Below are 22364 nucleotides of genomic sequence, written 5' to 3' on the forward strand. Positions count from 1 at the left end.
TCAACATTTGATCAATATTGAAATTTGAATGTACCGCTACGACCCATAAGAAAATTATAAATTTGGTATATTATTGTAGATGAGCTCCTCAACCACAAAATTCAAAATGCAACTTTTAGCCTGTAAGATTTTTTTGAGGGATTCAAAATATGCCATTATGATATGGTCATAGGAATAATTATAATGTAAGTTCTGCCTGATACAATGATATCTTGAAGTAACTTTAAAAAACTTGTTTGTTTAGTTAAAAACTATATAAAAGTACAAAATCTGAATGTTTGAACTTGCAAATAACTATAAAGATTGAAAAAACAGAAATTTGATCTCATATTATATTTGCCATGATTTAGAACTGTGTGATTTCCATGTATTTCATTACAAAATGATTGTATGAAATGAGTAATGTTCTAATAATGGGTTGATCTGAATTTTTCATTAATAGCATGTGAAAGCTTATCAAAATATATAATTTTTTATACTTAAGATAATTTTCTGTCAACCTTCATAACTAATGAGCATGGCGTGAAGATCTATGGCCACAAAAAGTTTTCTCCTTATTTTATTATTTTGTGATAAAAAGTCTTGTTTTTTTTTTGTATTTCTTCAGTCTAATGTGAAAATTATTCATTGTTGATCTAAATGCATATTGTATTCCTGTGATTTTTTCATAAATATTTACAATATTTCTCAGTTTACAAACTTAGATTTTCATTTATTACCAAAAGAATTTTAAATAAAGTTGTTTCAATTAAGTTGTATTAAATAAAGAAGTTGTAAATAAAGTTTTGTTGATGAACAAAACTTGATTTAAATTTGTGTGTGTGACTGTGTGGTATCATTCTTTGACCCTTATCTCATTTCTTAATTAATTTCGTACTATCAGATTATTTCCTTTAGATTTAAAATACAAACAGTACAATTAAATATTAAAATTACTCACCTCTGTCATCGATACTGCAAGTGGTACAGTCTAATAATGATTAGGAAAAGTGGAATGGCTTTACCAAATCTTTCATTTGTTATGGCTTTAAAATTCGATGTCATATTTCACAGAATATCTTTTAACATCAGCTAAAACACCTTGACCTCGGTGGCTCTTTCAGGAATAATTTTAATTTTGAAGTTACTGTAACAAATACAGTAACTCCAAAATTAAAATCACATCAACACATAGACGTGTTTCAACCAAAAGGTTTTTGATGATTCCCTAATTAACCAGTGTATTTCTGTGATGAAAGACCGATGACCTGTACCCAGGACAAACACAGTAAAACTTTCTAAGTATTTCAGAACTCTAAAAAATTTCCTGTAAAGTTTATCCCCTCAAAAATAAATGAATGGTCAGTGCACTTCCTTTTTAATTAGAAAACATGCATTTTTTTATCTTTGATTTTTGAAAATGACTTCCTGGCTTTTAGTGACCAAGGTGACATCTCTTTAGCAATTTGATATTTAGGAATTGCTGGATTGTGAAACTAAATTTCACTCTGTGGTATATTAAATTTTTAAGAATTTTTACTTTTACAAATAGTTTGATGAAAAAGATTACATCTAGTGAACTGTTCATGGTTCATAGTGAACTGTTCTTTGCTCATACGGCAAAGAAATAAAGATAAATTGAGAAATAAGTTCTCCAAAAGCCCATAAAAACTATGTGAATTATCTCTCTGTTTATACTAAAATCATCTGTAATCATTTTTATAGTTGATTCTTAAATCCGTTCTATTGCTTTGGTAATGAGATGTTAACATCAAAACTTGTCTTTATCTTTAATGGTTTTTCTTGCCGCTTCTGAACTATTCTCAAAATAAAAATTTATTTTATTTAATTTTCTAACTGTTATTACAAATAAACGTAGTATGATACTAATATCTGATAACATTAGAATGTTATGTTGCTGTGAAATTGAAATTATGTATTTTTAATAAGGAAGATTAATTATACTGAAACAAGTTTTTTTTTTTAATTTTAAATATATTTAATAAAATTTGAATGGATGGTAAAAATTAATTGTTTTGTCTTACATAAAAACTATCAGGTTTTACCATTTAATGTTTAAAGTTGATGTTAGTATGAATATAAATCATTTTTTAATTATATTTATTTAGTTAATTCCAGTAATAACACATGTGTTGTTTTTCCCTTTTTTTATTCTTACCTGTGATCGGTTTATTCATCTTACATTCTTCTGGATATACATCTCTTCTATATGTTGTTCTTCTTCTTCATCATTTTTTTTGGATTACATCAGGGAGAGGTAAAAATAATATATTTTTTTTGCAAATAAATTTACAGTATTTGTTTATGTTTTGTTATGCACTTTCACTGCTTTTCGTTTGCATAGTATTTTTCATCCCGAGTATATTTCAAAATGTTCCTTTTTCTGTTGCTAGAAAATACTGTTATGTTCTTTACCGTGTTTTTTTATATATGTATATTTTTTTTAATATACTTAATGCTAATTATTATACAAAAATAAAAATGCAATAGTTGCTGTGGTATTGTTAGGCATATTTATCAATTTTTGTTTTTGTTTTGCTTTACTTTTTGTCTGCTTGTGCAAGAATTAAATCTTTTTTCCTTGAATATAAGGTTGTTCTTTTCTGTTGCAGAGAATCTTGTATGATAATGTATGATGCATTCTTTATCCTGTGTTTTATTTTTAATGAATAATTTCTTTTGCTTCTGTGTGTTTTTTTTTCACAATTATACTAAAATAAATTTTTATATTATTTTTTAGTTTTATAAGGCAGTGAATGCACTTATAAAACATGCACTTATATTTAGTAAAAATTTTTGTTTTTGTCGTTTGAGTGATTTTGAAGAGTTGTCTGCTCTTATCTCTTTTGTAAATCACTTAACTTCAAAATATTTATTATTACTTACATCTTCAGTTATCTGTTTCATATATTCTAATCTATGTATTTCTACTATGACCAAAGTAACTGATACTGTAAATCTACCGACTGCAAAAATTAAGTTCTCTTCAGATTCCTATTATTGTTGATACTCCATCCGGTTTTTTTTTTAAGGATTTGTTATGGAAAAATTTTGTCTTAGAAGATTTATATTTTATTGACCACTCGGTAGAAAATATTGAGTTTGAAAATATATTGAAAAGCTAAGAAGTCTTTCTCTTAAACTATCTTAGCATTATTTTTTCGATTATACTTTATTTGAATATGGAAAAGTTTTCCTTTAAGAATTTCCTGCTTTTCCTCTCTTATTAAAGCTATATTTCAAGTTTGATAATTTTGTTAAGAAATTTTATTTCATCCAAGAATTAGTATTTAATACATCCAAGAATTAACTTTATTCCGATTTTGATTCGACTTGATTTCAAAATACAATGATTATTGAATTCGGCTCTTATTAATCAGAAATATTTATTTTGACAGTGGCAGGTAGATTTCTGCCTTGTTGGTTTAAAAGAGTGTAGATGCTTCTTGTACCTATGAAGTGCAGCCCTTGTTGTTTTGCCGTTTACAGTAGTCGTTCCAACTAAATAAAAACTTTCCTTTGAAGAGTTATTATTTATTTATTCTCAAAGTGCCTGCAGGCTTACATCCAATCACAGTTTTACAGTCAACTTCCAAATGAAAGGCAGAGATCTGTTGCTCTGCTACAGAAGTACTATTTGAAGGAAAAATTGAGCATTAAAAGCTCTTATTTCTGTACTGTTTTTGAGTTCAGAATTCCAGAAGATTATTCATAAAAGTATACTTTTTCTTTTACCTGTTTTATAATAGTGCAGTGTTTTTCATCTCTGTCGATAGATTATATAAAAATTAGTGATTAGTTTAAGAAGTGAGATATATCTGTTATTTTTAATGATTTTTAACATGGTGACTTTTTTTTATTGTTATTTTTGCTCTTTGTAAAAAAATATGATTTTTTTTTTGACACTAAATTATAAATTTTAACTATTGTTGACAATAGTTTAACTAAAACAATAGTTTTAACTTCATTTAACAATGGTATAAAAATATATTTTAAAGAAAAGATAAATTTAAATAATGATCTCAGCTTTCTGTTAAATAAGATTTGTATTTTAAATTATTGTACATTACCGCAGTTTTCTGACTTAGCATTGCACTTCACATTTGCGTTAAACAACTGTATTCTTTCTTATTTCTTAACATTTTTGATGGTAATTTCTCAAGTTTTAATGGAAATCTTTACTTACGTAACAACTTTTCTATCCTGTTAATTGAAACTTAAAATTATATGCTTACTATAATAATGTTATTAAAACATGATTTTTTTTTTTTTTGTAACGCTAAAAAAAAATATTACCTTTTTAGAACCAAAATAGCATTTTGTTTTTCTTTAATGACTTTATATTGAAACCAACCAACACAAAAACTTTGTAAAATTCTTACTAGATTGATGAAACTAGTTATTTTTTTTTTTATAAAATCTGTTAATAAAGTTATAAATAAATATATCTTAAAACGAATAGCTGAAAATAAATACAAATCCAGAAGTAATAAAAATCTTTATAATTAATGAAACTGAGAAAATATCAGATTCCATCAAAAAAAGAAGAACCAAATTCTTTGGCCACCTGAGACTGAATGATAACCGATTGACAAAATAAATCTTCGTCTGATATACGATCAAAGAATACAGATTGGTTGACCTTAATGGTTCAAAAACACTTAAAAGAAATTTAAATGTTTGAAAAATTAGTACTAGGTAGAACTATGTTATTCAGAAAACCGGTACAAGATTTCAAATAGTCTCCGAGAGAAGGAGAAAAAAGAAACAAATATCTGGTCAGAAGAGAGAAGGGACAAAAACAAAGTAAAAAAATGAACAATTAGAAAAGAAAGAAAATATCCAAAGGAAAGAGAGATGAGTCCAAAATGTTGATTCACAGTGTTGTTTAGTCAGCTAAACTTGAAAAAAGTTATAGAATATTTATTTAATTTGCATTAACATAAAAGCAGACAAGTGTCGAGTACTTTTATTTATTATTTTCCATAATAATTACAAATTTTCTTTAATTAAATTGAAAAAAAAATAATGAAGAAAAGAACCAACTTCAGCATTAAAGAACAAAGTTAAGCTTTAACTTATAACATTTAATGTAATATGAAACTCGATTTTATACATCAAGTGGTTTATAAAATTATAATTTCACAAAACAAGCTTTTTAATTTGTGGCATATAATATAGTAAAGTCTCTGATTTCATAATTCATAATTAATTGTTTCAACCTGCATCGATTCGCTTCCACAATTGACAAGGCCACCTTATAGAACAAGAATACCTTAAACAATTCTCACCCACTCTGACGAAATGGTTTATCCACTTCTAACTGCTGTTTCAGATCTATAATAATATTTGAATTGATCTGTTTTCTTGTTCAAAAATTATTTTCTTTTGTAGTGTGAAGATGTTTATTTAACCTGTTAACTTTAGATCTTCTTGTCAAATTAACTGTTTATTAAATTTGTTATCAATTCCTTTCAATAAAATTGACTTTTTTCTTCTTTCAACAAACTCTTAATATTCCGATTATTAAATAGTAATAGACTATATTATTTCATTACAATTTATAATTTAATTTTTTTTGTTAAACCTTTGATATTTGATATTTTTACTTTGCGTGCACGCGACACTGACAAAATTTGTTCCCAAACTGAAAAACCTTTTTTATTGTTTTGTTTTTTTTTAATAAAGGTATCTTCATATAGAAAATGTGGCGAAAGATTTTAATATTCATTCTGTTTGATTTTGTCTTTTTTTATATTTTTTCCACATTTTTCTATATAATTAATGTTTTGTGTAATAATGTATGTGTGTTTTTATACAATGAAATCTGCCTCTGTTGATGTTCAGTATCTCTGGAAATAAACAAATATAAAAATATTGAAAAAAAATATAATTATTTCTTCGACCATCAAAGTTTGGTTTTATAAAAGTAGCAGCAGTTAAATACCATATTTTGGAATCTTAAGATGCTGTACAAAATTATAAAGTGGATTTTGGGATTGAGATAAAAACTTTTCTCATTAAACTTTAAATTTATTAATAAAATGTGGGGCTTTATGGATTTAAAATTTATTAAGATATATTTTTTTGGAAATGTAATGTTATAGGCTGAAAAAAATTGATGACTAGGAAAAAGTGATTTTTATAAAATCTTATGACTTCTTGAAGATTAATAATTTGGAAAAACAATTACTGGAGAAAGAAGATTTTAAAAAACTCTATTGTTCTCGTAAATAAAGATTTATTATAGAGTTTTATTTACTGAATAATCATAGACTGATGCCTGATTACAGTTATTACTTGAGAAATTGATTTAATAATTTGTGTCTGAAAATTGAACTATGACTTAAGTTTCAAACTGGACACCTGACGGATGTAAAGTTGAGAATTGATCAACTGTGTAGATAGATAGTCTATAAAAAAATTTAATCTGTTTAATACTGTTCTATAATCAATATAATGTGCGAGGTGTGACTGAAATGTGAAATGTAATCTGTACTGGAAAGTAAGAGGAGAAGAAAACTTCACACAGAGTGACAGATATCTTGTAGTTCATTCTCCTGCTACTAGCATCCCGTAACTTATTGACCCGCACCCTCACATTTATTGTTGGTCACCATCGTTATGGAGTCAAGTACTGCTTTGTCAGTATGTGCAGTGATTGAATTTTTAATAGCAGAAAAAGTAAACATTAGCGACAATTTAAAAGCGTTTACGGTGATAAAACTGTTAATCAAAGTACTGAAATTTGGTGGGAAGTAAAATTAAAAGCCGGTAAAGCAAAAATCGAGGAAGAATCTCACAGCGATTTTCTTGTACACCGGTACCTGCGACTTAAGAGCAGCACCTCAGGAAATGTGTGCTTGTATAAATTCACAGAGCTGATAATTTTCAGCCTGCATTATATGTGCAACCCAATTCTCTTGGAAAGTTGAAATATGAACCTATTCCACACCCTTTGTATTCATCAAAACAATCAAAAAGGTATATTAGGGATATTCATCTCATCATAGATGATGAATGGAAGAATACGGTGAAGTAATGGGTCAAGAAAAAACTGCCAGCATTCTTCATTGATGGAATGAGAAAATTGTTCACTGTCAGGAAAAATATGTATCTGTAAATGAAAAAATAAATAAAAGTTTTTGTAATAAATAAAATTTACTTTTATCCCGTATTTATTTTATTTGACTATTTTCATTTATGTTATGAATGACTGTGCATTTCAATTCAGCCATCCTTTGTATTAAATAAAAAGATGCTCATTTTAATTTACAATGTACTAACTGTGTTAGAAAAAAGGTGTTGTAGAAGAATATGAAATCTAGTAGGCAAACTGTACTGTATTGAACTAATTCTACAGTATATAAATGGGCAGTAGTTTTGTGAAGGTCTTAAGTTTTTTAACTGACTTCTAAAGATGCATGTTCTTAATTATAGATCCATACATTTTTTTATGTATCTTCAAGCCTTGCTCTGCACCAAATGAACTGATCGTAACAATTACTTTTTTTAAGAGGAAGTTCCTGTGTTGATCTCGTTGTAAGTTTTTCCCGGATAATTAAATATATTTTTTTTTTTTTTATGAAAAATTAATTGTCCACTAAAAACCTTAGGAAATATTTTTCTTTTCTTTTTTTTCTTCGCAATTACTTATTATTGAGTTATAATAGTGTAAGAGTCTGCAGTATGTCACTTATATTTAAAGTATTGTTATATAAGAATTAAAAACGATTATTTAGAAAACTTTGGAAAACCCACATTACAAAGAACCTATTTTATTTTTATGGTTGGTAGTAGTTTCTTTACATCATTTCTGTATGTTTGTATTCTTTAACAATAAACACAGTTAAAAATTAATAACACATTTCATATTCCAAAGAGTCTTAGCTCACATTCATTACAATCTCTTTTTGTCATATTTTTTTGATCTACTTTTCTTTTCTTTTTTTTTATAAAAATGTCTGTGTTTACCTTTGCTTTTGTAACAAAATAAAAAATGTGAAATAAGTTAAGTTAATAAATAAGTTTTTCTTAAATAAAGCAAACTTCTAAGAAAAAAAACAATATTAAAAATTAAGAAATAAGGATTTTTTTTAAGTCAACCTCAAATTAACAGTTAAAATTTAACAACTTTTAAATATAAGAAATTAAAAATATTTTTTTTGCCAGTTTTTTGTACAGTTAGTTTTAAGTGTTCTTTATCTAGAATTTTAAATTAAAATCTCAAGTTTTAAGATATATATATACCACCTTCGTTTTATGAAATGAGATGCAAAATAATAAGTAGCAAATATTTTAAACTAAGTGATTTTATAAGTACATTCGTAAGTTTTGATCTCGTTAAGTGTGATTAAATTTGTATATTTTAGTACTTTCTTGGTATATAATTATATAAGGGAAAGTATGTTAATAGGGACAAATTTTACACATCATGGTTTTTAAAGATCTTAATGTTTCATTAGTCCCTACTTTAATCAGAAACATTGGAAAAATTCTGGAAGAATAGAAAAATATATGTATGGATATGCCTGCACTTTGGCCTTTTTTTTCTTCTTATTCCCATTTAGAATGGACAGATGTAGATGAAATTAGGGGTTATGGTTTCTCTATACGGGAAGTTAATTGATACGATTTAATTGTATGATCACCTTGGATCTTGTATCTCTTTTATTCAAAGGGTAGGTAGATTTTTCACATAATCAAATGCTCGTAGATAGGTAAGATACTTTCTGATGGTATTTGGTCTTATTCAAACCAATATAAAGGAGACAAAAGAGAGTATTTTTTTTAATGCATCTAATTTTATTCAGGATGGATAAATGTAATTCTTTTTATTTTTTGCATCGATTATTGTTTTGTTTGATTTCTTCAGTTTGGATAAACTGATTTTTTATGAAATTTTATCACAATGACTTCTGAGATCAGGTCATTGACGCGATTTAATTGTACAGCGATTATAGCCTGGTCAGTGTGGTGTGGAAATACATTCATCGTGGGTCCTGTTTCTTAAAATTTCGCTCAAAGAGTAGAATAATTTTTTTACAAAATTCTTTACTTGCAAACAAACACACATATATTTAATGTTCCGCTTAATTTTTCTCTAAGTAGTAGTCTGTCTAAGACAAAGACCCTTTGTAGCATAATTGTGTAACTTTCCTTGACTTTGCTAGTAAAAATTGTGCGACTCTTTGCCGGCTTTTTTTCTTTTACCTGTCATTTAAAATAATTACTTTATTAATAAACCGAAAAGCATGTGAATATTTTTATTTAACACACTAATGTTAAGATATATTTCTTACAAATTATTTTCATTATAATCAGTAGTAATGTTTTTTAAAGTTATTACATCCTTTTATTCGTTCATAGAATAATAAGCTCTATTAATTTTAAAGTAAATTATTTATAATTATTTTATCACATTTCATTATGCTCTTTCACAAGTAGTCGTGTTCTGTTTGATCAAAAGCAATCATTTGTGTAGAACTGTATGTAGAATTCTTCAGGAGATTTCATTGTATGTATGTGTATATTTATATATAAACAATTTTTTTTTTGTTCGCTTAGATTATATAAATTAAATTAAAAGCACGGTTTTAATTTAATGTCACAATTAATTGTAAACAGTACTGTATCGATTGAAGCATGTTATTTGAAAATCTAAATTCTGTTTATGTTTATATTTCTGTGTATATTATTTTTATCTAAAAATATCAAATAATTTTTTTATCTTTGTTTGTCTTTGTTGTTTTTTTTTTATTAAATATTATTCTTATTATTGAGCGTTAGTTATTTTAAGATTGGTGTTAATTTGACTGGAGAGCTCTAGTGAGGGTGTTTGATCTGAGAAAAAGGTGTATTTTAGCAACTATCGGCTAACCAGTCTATATGATATGTTATGGGAACCAGGCAATATCTGATAGCAAATAATTGTTTATTGAAAATTTGTATTTTTTTAAGGAGGTCCAAAAAGATAGTATTGCAAAATTTATTTAACTTATAAATTTAGTTTTTTTTCTGTTTTTGCAGTATACTATTTTGAATATGTCTAATGTGAGGACTTGTTTTTAGACATATTATAAATGACACATACAGGTATCTAACAATCCATCTTTGTGTCTTGAAAACGTGTAATTTTTTAAGGGGATAAAAACATTTTTTTTTTTATCTTAATAGAAATAAGTAATTAAAAACCAGAAAATTCATATGCTAAGATCTTTTTTTATAAAACCTTAATAATCTTTTGAATCTTTTTATAAAACTTTAATAAAACTGTAATTACCAAATTAATGGTAATAAATAAAAAAAAAGTATGTATATCATTTGTTTAGATGAAACAAGTAATTTAAAAAAAATTTATATATATATATATATATATACAATGTGTGCTAATTAAAAACCTATTTTATTTTAAATTTATACATATTTAGTTATACATATTCCCTTCAATATACACCCCTCCTCTATCCCTACATGTGAATTTTCCATTGTTAGAAACAATGCTGGAAGTCTTCTATGAGCTGTTTCATGACACGTGCCGCTTTTTCTTTCACAGTTTAACTGTCTGAAATCTTGTTCCCTTAATGCAGATTTGACCTTGGGAAACAGATAAAAGTCAGATGGTGCCAGGTCATGCGAATAAGGCTGATGGTTTAACACTGGGATGTTATACTTGGCTAGAAACATCTTGACAGACAATGCACTTGCGGTGTGTTGTCCTGATGAAGGACACAAATGACCACATTTTTAGTCATTTTTTTTTTCACAGAGTTGAGCAAGGACCTTGAATAAAGACAAGAATAGTTAACCGACAGTTAGATCGGATCAGATTACCAAATTTTTTCAATATTTTTATCCGTTTTTGACATGGAAGGGCGACCCGGGCAAACATCATCTTCAACATCTTCTTGGCCATCTTGGAAACTCTTAAACCACTCAAAAACCTGTGCTTGTGATAAACATTCATTACCATATATTTTTTTATAAATAAGTTTCAGTAGCAGTTTTTCTAAGTTTCATATGAAATTTCATGACAATTCTTTGCTCTAATAAAACACTTATCATTTTTTTGTTTGATCATTTGATGTTCGTTTATCAATTTTTTTAAGTATTTAAAAATTTTGGCCTCTTTGGAAAGCCTTATGATATTTCTGTTGTATGTATTTTGGTCATGACAGTATAACTGGAAATGTGTTCATCAATTCTCTATCAATTAGGCAGACCGTTTGTGGCAAAGACAAAGAATAGAAAAATTATTAAAACTATATTGTGAAACAACCAGTTGATCAAGGTGTTAACTTAAAGAGGATTTTCATTGTGGTTTATGAATAGTAATTAAACATAAAGTTAATGATTTTAATGAGAAAATAGTGTTTAATTTCAAATAGATAAAAATGTAAGCTACCTCGGTCAATCTTTAAGGTTGGACTATAACAACTAGTATGGTGTTTGTTATCCAAACTGTAAACATTCAGCTTAGTTTTCACATGCAGAAGAAAATTTCCTTCTTCTAAATACAAGTTATTATTTTATGTTACTGGATGGTATTATGAATCACTTCTATATATTTTCTAATTCTGCTTTTTTCCTTTATAAATGATTAAGTATTTTGCCATAAAAAGAAATGTTATGGTACACTTTAAAATTTTTTTCTCAACAATTATTATAATTATGTCAATAAACAAATGCTAAATGATGAATTAACTAACACTGTAATTGTCTAACATCTAAAAATACTGATTAAGTTAATCTTTATTATTTAAAAAAAATTTAATTTAATATAAGTTTAAAAAAATTTTTATATAAGATTTTTAATAAAATTTAATTGGTTTAAAAATAATTTAACATAAAATTATAAGTGAATGAGTGGTATGTTAAGATGGATTGCAAGTTTATGATGTTTTTTGTAATATAAATATAAATGTATGCAGCTGATGATGTGAATCAAATTTGCAAAAGCACTTCTGTTTGTGTAATGAAATAAGGTAAGTCATCCTATTTCAATTATTCTGTACTTAGGGTTGCTCTATTGAATATAAATTAATATATTTAAATAATTAAATCAAATTAGATTTAAAAATGTAATAATGTTCAAAATATACATTGAGGTGATAAAGTTTCAAAAAATTGAATTTTGTGATTCAGTATTAACACCACAATATATCTTACAAATGCCATCTGCTGTTAGGTAATGAAGCAAGTTTTACGCTAAAAGGATAGTAGAATGATTCAAATTGTGGCTGTCAATTGTTACGTTGGCACGAAGCATCAAGATTTATTGTGCCACCTGTATCTTTTCCAAAGTTCTAGGTATGGATCATTTATCTGTGTGTTTTTCTCGGGCACATTTTTAATTTTAGATATTATATTTCTCATACCTTTTCTAATCATGCCTTTTTCTTGGTTTACCTCCTGTTTTTTTTCTATTTTTTCCCAAATTAAAATATTCATTTACTATTTTTTCTGTTCTTTCCAAAAAAAGATAAAAATGGTTGAAATTAGATGATATTATAACTTTCAATCAATACTTTACTCTCCCACATACCTATATTTTTGACATTGTTTGTTTTTTTACCTTAACATAATTTAAAAAAAAAAATCATTTTGTTTTTATTATCGCTTCTTAAATTACAGATGCCTCAACCCTTGGCAAAAATTACTAAAAGGTATTAATAAGACATACAAATAAGACATACTCAAATTTGAATGGCTCTTTCTTATTCTATATTATTCCTTTCATATCCTAAACTAATGAAATTACTTATTATGTCTGATGAATCTTGACCGATCAGTTTAAAATAATGAAAAAATGTTGTTTTCAAATACTGTATATTAATTAAATTTGTGAAAGTTCAGAACATAGAAACAGTTCAAGAAATGTGGAACATATGTCAAAATTGTAATAGAGCTTTTGTTCTTATTTATTTTTTAAATGGGTCGGTGTTCGATCACAATTAAGTTAGAAAGATGAAATTTGTAGCATTCAAAAAGTATCAGTATTAATGACGATTCGAACTTGGAACCTTTTGAATAAAAAACAGATGTTATCACACTTTCACAGAAGTTGGGAGGTGATATTATGAAATTTTATTAATTATTTGCATATTTTTAACTTATCCTTTCTGTTACAGGGATTTTGCATATGTCGCAAGAGATAGAACGACCAGAAAACACATGTGTCATGTATTCCGTTGCGATATACCGGCCCGTACAATCGCAAATACTTTACGAGATATTTGTAAAAAAATTATGATCGAAAGGAGTTTACAACAGAATCTTGCTAAACCTATCGATATCAGTAAGCAATATTTTATTTGTTTTGTTTAAAAAATTTTGCATTAAATATATGTAATATGGAAATAAAAACAAGCAAAAACTGTATTACACTTACTGTTTACGCTTGAATATAGGTACCGTTTTTTATGTTGGTAGATAAAGTTTGTATTATGAAAAAATTACCAATTCTTATCAGGACATAAACCCAGATATTCGCAGCACACATGTGAAGGATTTTTCAACTCAGAAATTTAAAATAAAACATAAGGGTTGAAACATAAATGGTAAAAGCTATAGTTAATAATTTCTTACAAATCATTTTTCTGTACTGAGTTGAAGCACTGTCTACCTCACTATTTCATCTGAGAAGTGGTACATTGACCTTTTCTTTTTTCTTTAGATTATTTTCTTAGTCTTTCTTATAGTTGTGACAAAGAAAAATACTGACAGGAGCTGGCTTCAGTTTAAAATTGAGTTTCAGTGGACATGCTCCTATGTGACAATGAATTTTTATTTGTTTATGATTAATTCAACATAAGCTTGAAGCTTGTGCATTGGAATACAGGGTATGAATTTTATAAATGAAAAATGAAACACCTTCCTAATGAAAGCAATGTGAGGTAATACTGCTTTGCTATAGAGGTTGGCAAAGTGGTTTAACTGTTAAAAAAGGTACAGGAAATCATTTTATTTCTCATTTTACCTAATGATTTTGGTTCAAGATCTTGTTACTCCTGAGATCGGCTATGTATTTTTCAGGAATGACTTAAGACATATTTGTCAGATCAGTTGTAGCTGTTATAATTATGCCACTCATATTTACAGACAACTGGAATTAAAGAAAGCTGGATTAAACTTCTTTCATGATAAATTGCTATCTGGATATTATTGTATTAGCTAATGATTTTAGATTATGTTTGTTGCTTAAAATTGCTGGTAATAAAAATATGAGACGTTTGTGAATGGAATATCAGTCAGATTAAAAAAAAAAAATTATAAATGGTATTACATGTTTTTTTTTTTTTTTAGTGTAAATCTCGTTTTAAAAATAGATGTTGCATAGATGTGTCAAGTTGCATAATTCAAACGGTGCTAATTTCTAAACATTGTTGCTTATATTTATATTTTTCAAAGGAGATATGGACATTCATTTAACTTTAATTACTGTCGATTAATTTTGCTCAAATTTTTATTTGTGTGGTAAAAATCATTCCTCAGCATTATATTACAGTCCAGGAGATGATGAATGCTGCCATCGCATCAACTGCTACTTTGTCTTGACATTCAAATAAAAAATCTAGATTCATCTCCGGTGATGATGCGATCAAATAATTCATTACCTTTGTTTTCATAGCGCCACAAAAATTCATGTGTTGAGTAAATTATTTTCCTCATACGTGCGTGTCAACATTTTCAACACCTATCTCACATTCAGTATTTTATAGCCCTATTTTTTGGTCGCAACTTCATAAATCAAAGAAAATTGTGATATGATGAAGCGCTGCTGGTTTTCTCAAAATTTTTCATCAATTTTTTCAATCAAATCATCCTGTTCACCAATAACGAGCCACTACATTCTTCATCATGAACATTCATTTGCTCTTCTCAAAATTAACAGTATCCACATCTTACTTTAGCATCTCTTATCATATCTGGTTCATAAATTTCACAAAATGCCTATAAATTTTAGCTACAGAATTGTTTTTTGCCATCAAAAATAGGACTTCTAGTAGTTACACTTAGTGAGATCGCAAATAGAAACTCTCATAAATGGATGAATATAAACAACTTACAAGAAAATTACTAAACTACCTTTGCTAACTGCTGACTTTTGATTGATATAACTGAGCTATGCAAGCACCATCTGTTTGTATCACATGTGTATATATGTTATAGGCCATATATAGGAAAATTCAAAATGGCCATTACTATAAAAACGCATCTTGTTTTTATTTTTTACCATTTACTTTGAGAATTCTGTGAACATTGATGGTTGTTTTTGTAGATTTTTACTTTTTAATCTGTTGGGATATTTCCTGTTAGTCCTTTGTTTCTAAGAACTAATTCTTGAATTTACTACTTCTGAAATTATCTGTGTAGACTGCATCACAATTTAAAATAAAGTTGTATTTAGTTGTTTGTACTTTTACATATTTAAACAAAGAAAACATGTCATACTTTACTGCTTTCATTTGTTTTGATAATTACTCCAGTACCTGCAAGTATTTTTCTAAAAAAAAATGTTTTTTTCTTTTTTTATGTTTATTAAAATACAATCAGTGATGGTACCACTAAGTTTAGAAGAGTTGAAATTTATTTGAAATAATCATGGTTCAGAAATCAATTGTAATTTTGGTAATGATGTTGAATTCAATGTCAGATGCATTCTTGCATTCCACGTAAATATAAATATTCTACAATATAAATGTAATTTTTTTCAGTTAATATAAAGTGTGTGCTTATGACATCATTTGCATCTGCAATTATGTTATAAAAATATTCTTATAATTTGGAAAAAAATAATAAATTCATATAAAATGGAAACAGAGTTAACTTTAATTATTTTTTTAAAGAGTTTTGAATCAGATTTTAAACGGGATAACATACTCCATTATTTAGTATCATTAACATTTGTGTAATTAACTTAAGTTCCAGTGTATTAATATAAGGATTATTTAAAATTAACTTTTAATTGTTTGATAAAATAATTTCTCTGTGAAGAACCATCCTGCTATATTACTTAATCTACTTATATCCATCCATGAGGTCATTATCTGCTTCAAAGTGTTGGGTACCCATTTCATATTGGTGAACAGACAGTAAACTCTCACTGCTGAGTCCGGGTTTTTTGATCAGTAAAAAATCTCCTACTTAGGAGAAATAAAGCCTTTGTGAAACGGGGTCCTGCATCTTAATGAAGAAATGTATTATTCATTCTTTACTGTAATGTTCTGGATTAATCTCTGAAGCTCATTCTTTCACAATAAACTTTTCATGTAAATGCATTCCAAGTACCTTAAAATTCTATCAATAAAATTAAAGGTTCCTTCCAATCCTAAAATATTGACGTTACAATTTATGATTCAGTAGTCCATATATAAATTTTGTTGATTTGTTTTGCAAGTGAGAATGGATTTATGTGTGCATACTTTATTAATTACTTAATCACAAATAAGTCATTGACACATGAAAAATGCTGGATCAATGGATCTGAATGCTTTAATCACACGGGTCAACATGATTTTTGTCTCATGAGTACCATAAGTGTATTTAATGCAGTTTTTTTATACAGTTTTCAAATATTTATTCAGAATTTCACCATCACACAGTTTTTGTGTTATTTTACTTTTTTGAAATATCTTAAAACGTTTTTTCATCCATTTGTCCATTGTCAAGTAAAAGCTCCTAAAGCATTATAATTATGATGGAACCAAATGAGCAAACTCAAAGGGTAGCGTTGCTACTGTTGTGCAGGTTCAGATGTGTATAGACATTTACAAAGGTGATCTGATGTAGCACACATTCATCAGAACAATGCCAATTGTGGAATAGTAAACCAGTAAACACGTCATAGTGTGTGCTTTATGTGTCAGACTTATTATATATTACGTATTTATAACTTTATTTCTTTTAATTAGTCGTTAATTACAAAATACCTAGTTTTTTAAATCATCTTAACAATTTTTGTTATATATGTGGTGAAGTGATGCTCAAGTCCCAAAGGAAAATCCTTACTCCATTAGTAAAAAAGTGTTATGAACTTTATTTTGGGTGTAAAGTGGGGACCAAACAAGGCCCTGGGCCCCACATATCTGTTATTTATCATGTTCCAGGCTTCTAACTGCATGGAAAAATGGCACATGCCATTTGCTATTCCTATGATTGGAGGGAATCCAAAGATCAGTTTAATGAATAGGATTAGATATACAATTGTCAACCTTAACAAATTGAACACGATTCTCTAGAAAAGATGAAATCCATTTAAGTAAGGGATCAGAAATTCCAAATGCATCAAGCCTTCTTAAGAGCAGACCAAGGTTCACTCTATCAAAGGAAGTAGTTAGAGTAAATAAACAGCATTCACTGTAAATTCAAGTTTTAGGTGAACATTATTGTATTTATTAAAGACAGCCAGATTCAAAAGTGTTTATCTGCCAGAAAGGAAACCATGTTGCTGAGGAATATTTACACAAATAAGGTGTAATAGTATTACAAATAACTTAGCAGAGGTATTACATTTAATAATTGAACAATAGTTATTAATATCAATAGGATTCCTTTTTTTTAAAAGTGGAATGACAAAGCAATCCTTCCAAATACCCATTAAAACTCCAATTTTTTAAGAAATATTGTACAATTTAGTTAAAAGTGGAGCAAAAAACAAAACATAATTTTTAACAAACAAAGGATGTGTATTATTAGGACCAGGTGCTGATTTAATTTTAAGATCCACGATCTTACAGATCTCATCCTCACCAAATTGAATCGAATTAAATTTATCATTAATGTTAAAGCTTACTTCAGTAGATGACAAATCAGTCGAAGTATAAACACTACCAAATTTCTTGGGAAACAATTCAGCAATATCTTGCAAGCAATCTGCTCTATCATTATTATAAAATATTGTACTAGGAAGAGATCCACTAGAGTCTAACAAGTTAGCAAATTTGAAAAAATAACTAGAATCATTTATACAGCATTTTCAAGATCAATGTAATACTTATTTTCATCACGTTTACAAAGTCGCTTACATAAAGATCTCTCCTTTCTAAATAACTCAAAATAATATTCAGAATTATACAATTATTGATACTTTTTCTTATTACTAATTGCAGTTTTAAGTTCCTTTGAGAACCACTTTGGATAAGTACCTGACACAAAGCGAATTTTTAGTACATGCTCAAGAATAATATTATTAACAAATGTATTTAATTCAGTAATATAATTATTAAAATTAATTTCATTGACATCAGTAGGTAAATCTTTATCAAAAAGGCTTAATTTACTACAAATAGAATTATAATCAGCATTTCAAATATATTAATAATCAGCATTATTTAATATTAGAAAAAACAAGATCCAGAATATTACTTCTAGCTTAACACATTCATTAAATTGAGACTATGTGTTATACAAAAGATAAAGCCGAATCTCTAACCTCAACATTACTATGATAACTCCAACGCTGATGATGCATTATCAGTTGATATACATTTGAAACCCAGAATATTAAAATCACCAACAATCAATAAATTCTCATAACCAACACTAGACACATGAGGAGCTAGTAAATTAGTAACATTAAAAAAAAACTATAATAATAATCAGATAGTGAATCAGGTGCAATAAAATAACTACCCAAAAGAACAAACTTACCATTATCTATGAAAATTTTTAAAAATACACATTCAAATGAGTTACCAATTAGTGTAATATTTTCAAAATTAAATTTTGTATCTACTGCAACTAAAACACCACCACCATGTTATTTAACACTCGTAAGAATTGATTATCACATCTGACTATATTGAATCTTTCTAATCCCAATTCACAATTTTTTAGTGTCCTCATCTAACCAGGTCTCCAATAAAACAATAATGTCATAATGTTCTAAAAATGTTACTCTCGCTCTAAAATCAGGTAATCTACCACGCATGCTTCTCACATTCTGGCAAAAAATTTTGAAGTGATAAGATGAATGGCCTAGTTATGACCCATATTCTTGTTCGGCATCTGAAGTTCAACATTAGAGGTTAAGTCAGCCTGGTGCGGTTTTTTACAGCTATATAGGGAATACGTCTACGATTTCCAATAAAGAGAGTATTCTTATCTTTACCATTTTCTTCTCTTAATCTCATTTCTTAATTGATTGTAGAAATCCAATTGTTTAGGTGTAGAATCTCCTTTTATCCATAAACTGCATTGCCAAGCAATCTTTTATTATGAAAAATCCAGTCAACATGTTCACTTTCTTTAAAACCAATTGTTAATTCTTCTTATCAGATTGGTTACTACCTAACCTTTTAACTACAATTTCATTGAGATTGAATGGCAAATTTAGACCACAATCCAAAAATAATTGTTTAATAACTGACAAATCTAAGTAATTAGGTCCTGGTTCCAGAAAACCGTAGATAATAATATTCTACTCTCTACAAATTCTATCATTTACTTCACTGATAATTTCTTCAGTCATTGAATCCAGATTTTCTTCCATTATACCAATTCTTCCTTCAACTGTATCAATTCTCTCCCCTGTAGAAGCAACATTCAATGTTAGAGCATCAAGCTTCTGAACAATAAGAGTAACAATTAATTGCCATAAGGGCTGCATAGATGTATCCAAATGAGCACCAGCTTTAGCCATTACGTGAAATGATTTATTAATATGTATAGTTTTTCTACTCAAAACCGAATTGCTACCCCTTTTACAGCATAAATTTCTATTACCAGCACTATTTAATGAAACACATTTTGCACAGCTCCTATGAAAAAATGCATGACACGACTTGTACAATTCATAAATATTCAAATTGCCACTTGTTTTTACAGGAAAAGCATTTATCCACATTCATGATTAAAACAAATAATCAATAACCCAAACAAAAAAATAGACATATAATACCACAAGAGAACATGCAAATTTTAATCTACCACGTGTTGAACTTTAGGTTAGAATTCTTAGGTTATCTATTATCCTGATAAATTAAAAAGAACAGCAGCTACTTCCCTAAATCACTTTCATATAATATTGCCGTATATGAATAATATCAAATAAGTATCATCAATCCATAAAAATAGTCAATTAATATTCACAAACATATGAGAACTTTTAATTTATATTAGCAAAGCTTCAATATGCAGTGTATGAATGGAATATTTGTGGTGATTTGAAGGTAATTGCACTTATTCTTGGTCTGCAGCTTGGTTACACAAAGTGCTGTTGTTTTTTGTGTGAATGGGATAGTAGTGACAGAAAAAACCATTTCATTAGAAAAGAATGACCTAAACACGAAACACTCATTCCTGAACAGAAAAATGTCTAACATGACCCATTGTGTAATCCTAAAAATGTGTATTTACCTCCATTACATATCAAACTAGGATTAATGAAGAATTTCATCAAGGCCATGGACAATACTCGTGGTTTCATGAACTTAAAACAGAAGTTTCCAAAAATTAGTGATTCAAAAAAAAAAAAGAAGGAATATTTGTGGGTCCACAAATATGTGATTTAAATGCATGATGAAAAGTTTGAGGAACTATTGAATCCACTGGAGATACCAGTTTGGCAAGCATTCAAAAATGTTACTTTTTTGGTAAATTGAAAGGCGGAAAATTACAATGATATTGTCAATGATCTTATAAAAATTTGGGTTACAATATGTCCGTAAAAGTACACTTTCTGCACTCACTCCTAGATTTCTTACTGGAAAATCTTGGCGCAGTGAGCAATGAGCACAGGGAACAATTTCATAAGGAGATTTCAGCTATAGAAAAGAGGTGTCAAGGCAAATGGAATCCTAATAAGCTGGTCGATTATTGTTGGGCCATCAAGAGGGATGCTCCACAGGCAAAATGTAGCAGAAAATTGTCATTTCTTACTTTCTAGGCGAGTTAAATGTTTGAATATAGTATATTTAAGAATGCAGAGAGTATTAAAATGTTTCAAATTATAAATGTCTGTCTCTCGGAAACCTTGCATGATGGGAAAAAACCAATATGATATTTGAATCCAGGAAAAAAATACTATCAGAATCACATATTTTTCTTTCCGAGACAAAAAAAATTATTTTTTTGTTTCCCAGTGTCATCTGTTCACTAAATAAATAAAAAATTACACTGAGGTTCTCATATTGGGAAACAGCAACGATAGGATTTATATTTCATGAATCATTACTGTATAGTACTGAACAGAATGGGTAGCAAAAGAGAGTTTAACAAAGATTACTTAGCTATTCCATGAACAGTACCGTATCACCATGGTAACCAATTTATTTTCAACATCCAGCTGGAATTCAGCTATGGAGTAGCCCTCATACCTTATAAAATAAGACATTATGTATTCATCTGTTTATTTAAATGATTAAAATAATGAAATGTTACATTATACTATTTCAGATGGTTGTGGGACAAATGGCAGAGCTGGTCTCGCAACTCGTCCTACCAACCTACCAACAGAGCATCGCAGATTTCATCATAGAAATGGCCAGACTCTAGTCAGTGAGTATAAAAACAAATGCATTTGTTCTCTTAATTTCTTTTAATATCTTTATGTATAAAATAACTAATTGTAATATATTAATTGCATATACCCTAAAAGAACAAAATGTGTCCCTGAAGGGATAATTCACACGTACAGTCCTCATGTATAATCATATATATTTTTCTAAAGTCAATACTTATAAGACCCATATTCTTCTGTACCAATATATTATAGTTTTTATAATCAAAAACCAACTTGAACAGTCCAAGTGCAGAATTACAAAGTAAATGAAATGACACTTACCTTATTTTTTTTGTCTTTATTCCAATAGCACTTAGTGGGATCCCACATCATCAGTTGTATATAAATTACATAAAATTGCATATCAAAACATAACAAATTGAAAGATTAAAATTAAAATTACTATCATATAAAGAAAACATGAAGTCAATTAAATAAAATAATTACATATATTTAAATGACGTCAATTAAGAATTAAAAATTAAAAGTAAAATAATTGTAAGATTTGTACCATGTAACCATGTTCATGTATATACCATGCATATACTGGTTTAAATTTACTTTTATCATAAATATTTATATTTTCAACTACATTATCAGTGTATAAATATTTTAAATATACGTTGTCAATTTTTTGTGTATCATTTACAGGTATAAGAGTTGCGGTATTATTAATTTTTGAAATTTTTTTTTTGTGTATATTATCAATTAAAGAAGCATTATAACCATTATGTTTAGCAATTTGTTTTATAATATTTATTTCTTTGTTTAATTTACTTTTATTTTTATTATATTTGTGTGATTAATATCTCTATTAACTATGCGAGTAAATGTACTAATTTTGTGTGACCACAGATGATTT

General features: G+C 27.7%; 1 protein-coding gene across 1 annotated transcript in view; it reads left to right on the forward strand.

Annotated features, from left to right (window-relative positions):
• Positions 1–22364, forward strand: part of LOC142332136 (protein Fe65 homolog) — a 211097-nt gene that overhangs the window by 169806 nt on the left and 18927 nt on the right. Inside the window, exons 10-11 of the mRNA XM_075378391.1 lie at positions 13131–13297; positions 21397–21498. Of these exons, the coding sequence (XP_075234506.1) occupies positions 13131–13297; positions 21397–21498 (269 nt within the window). The remainder of the gene's footprint in view (positions 1–13130; positions 13298–21396; positions 21499–22364) is intronic.

This window comes from Lycorma delicatula, chromosome 11 (genome assembly GCF_047948215.1).
Source record: "Lycorma delicatula isolate Av1 chromosome 11, ASM4794821v1, whole genome shotgun sequence".
NCBI lineage: Eukaryota > Metazoa > Arthropoda > Insecta > Hemiptera > Fulgoridae > Lycorma > Lycorma delicatula.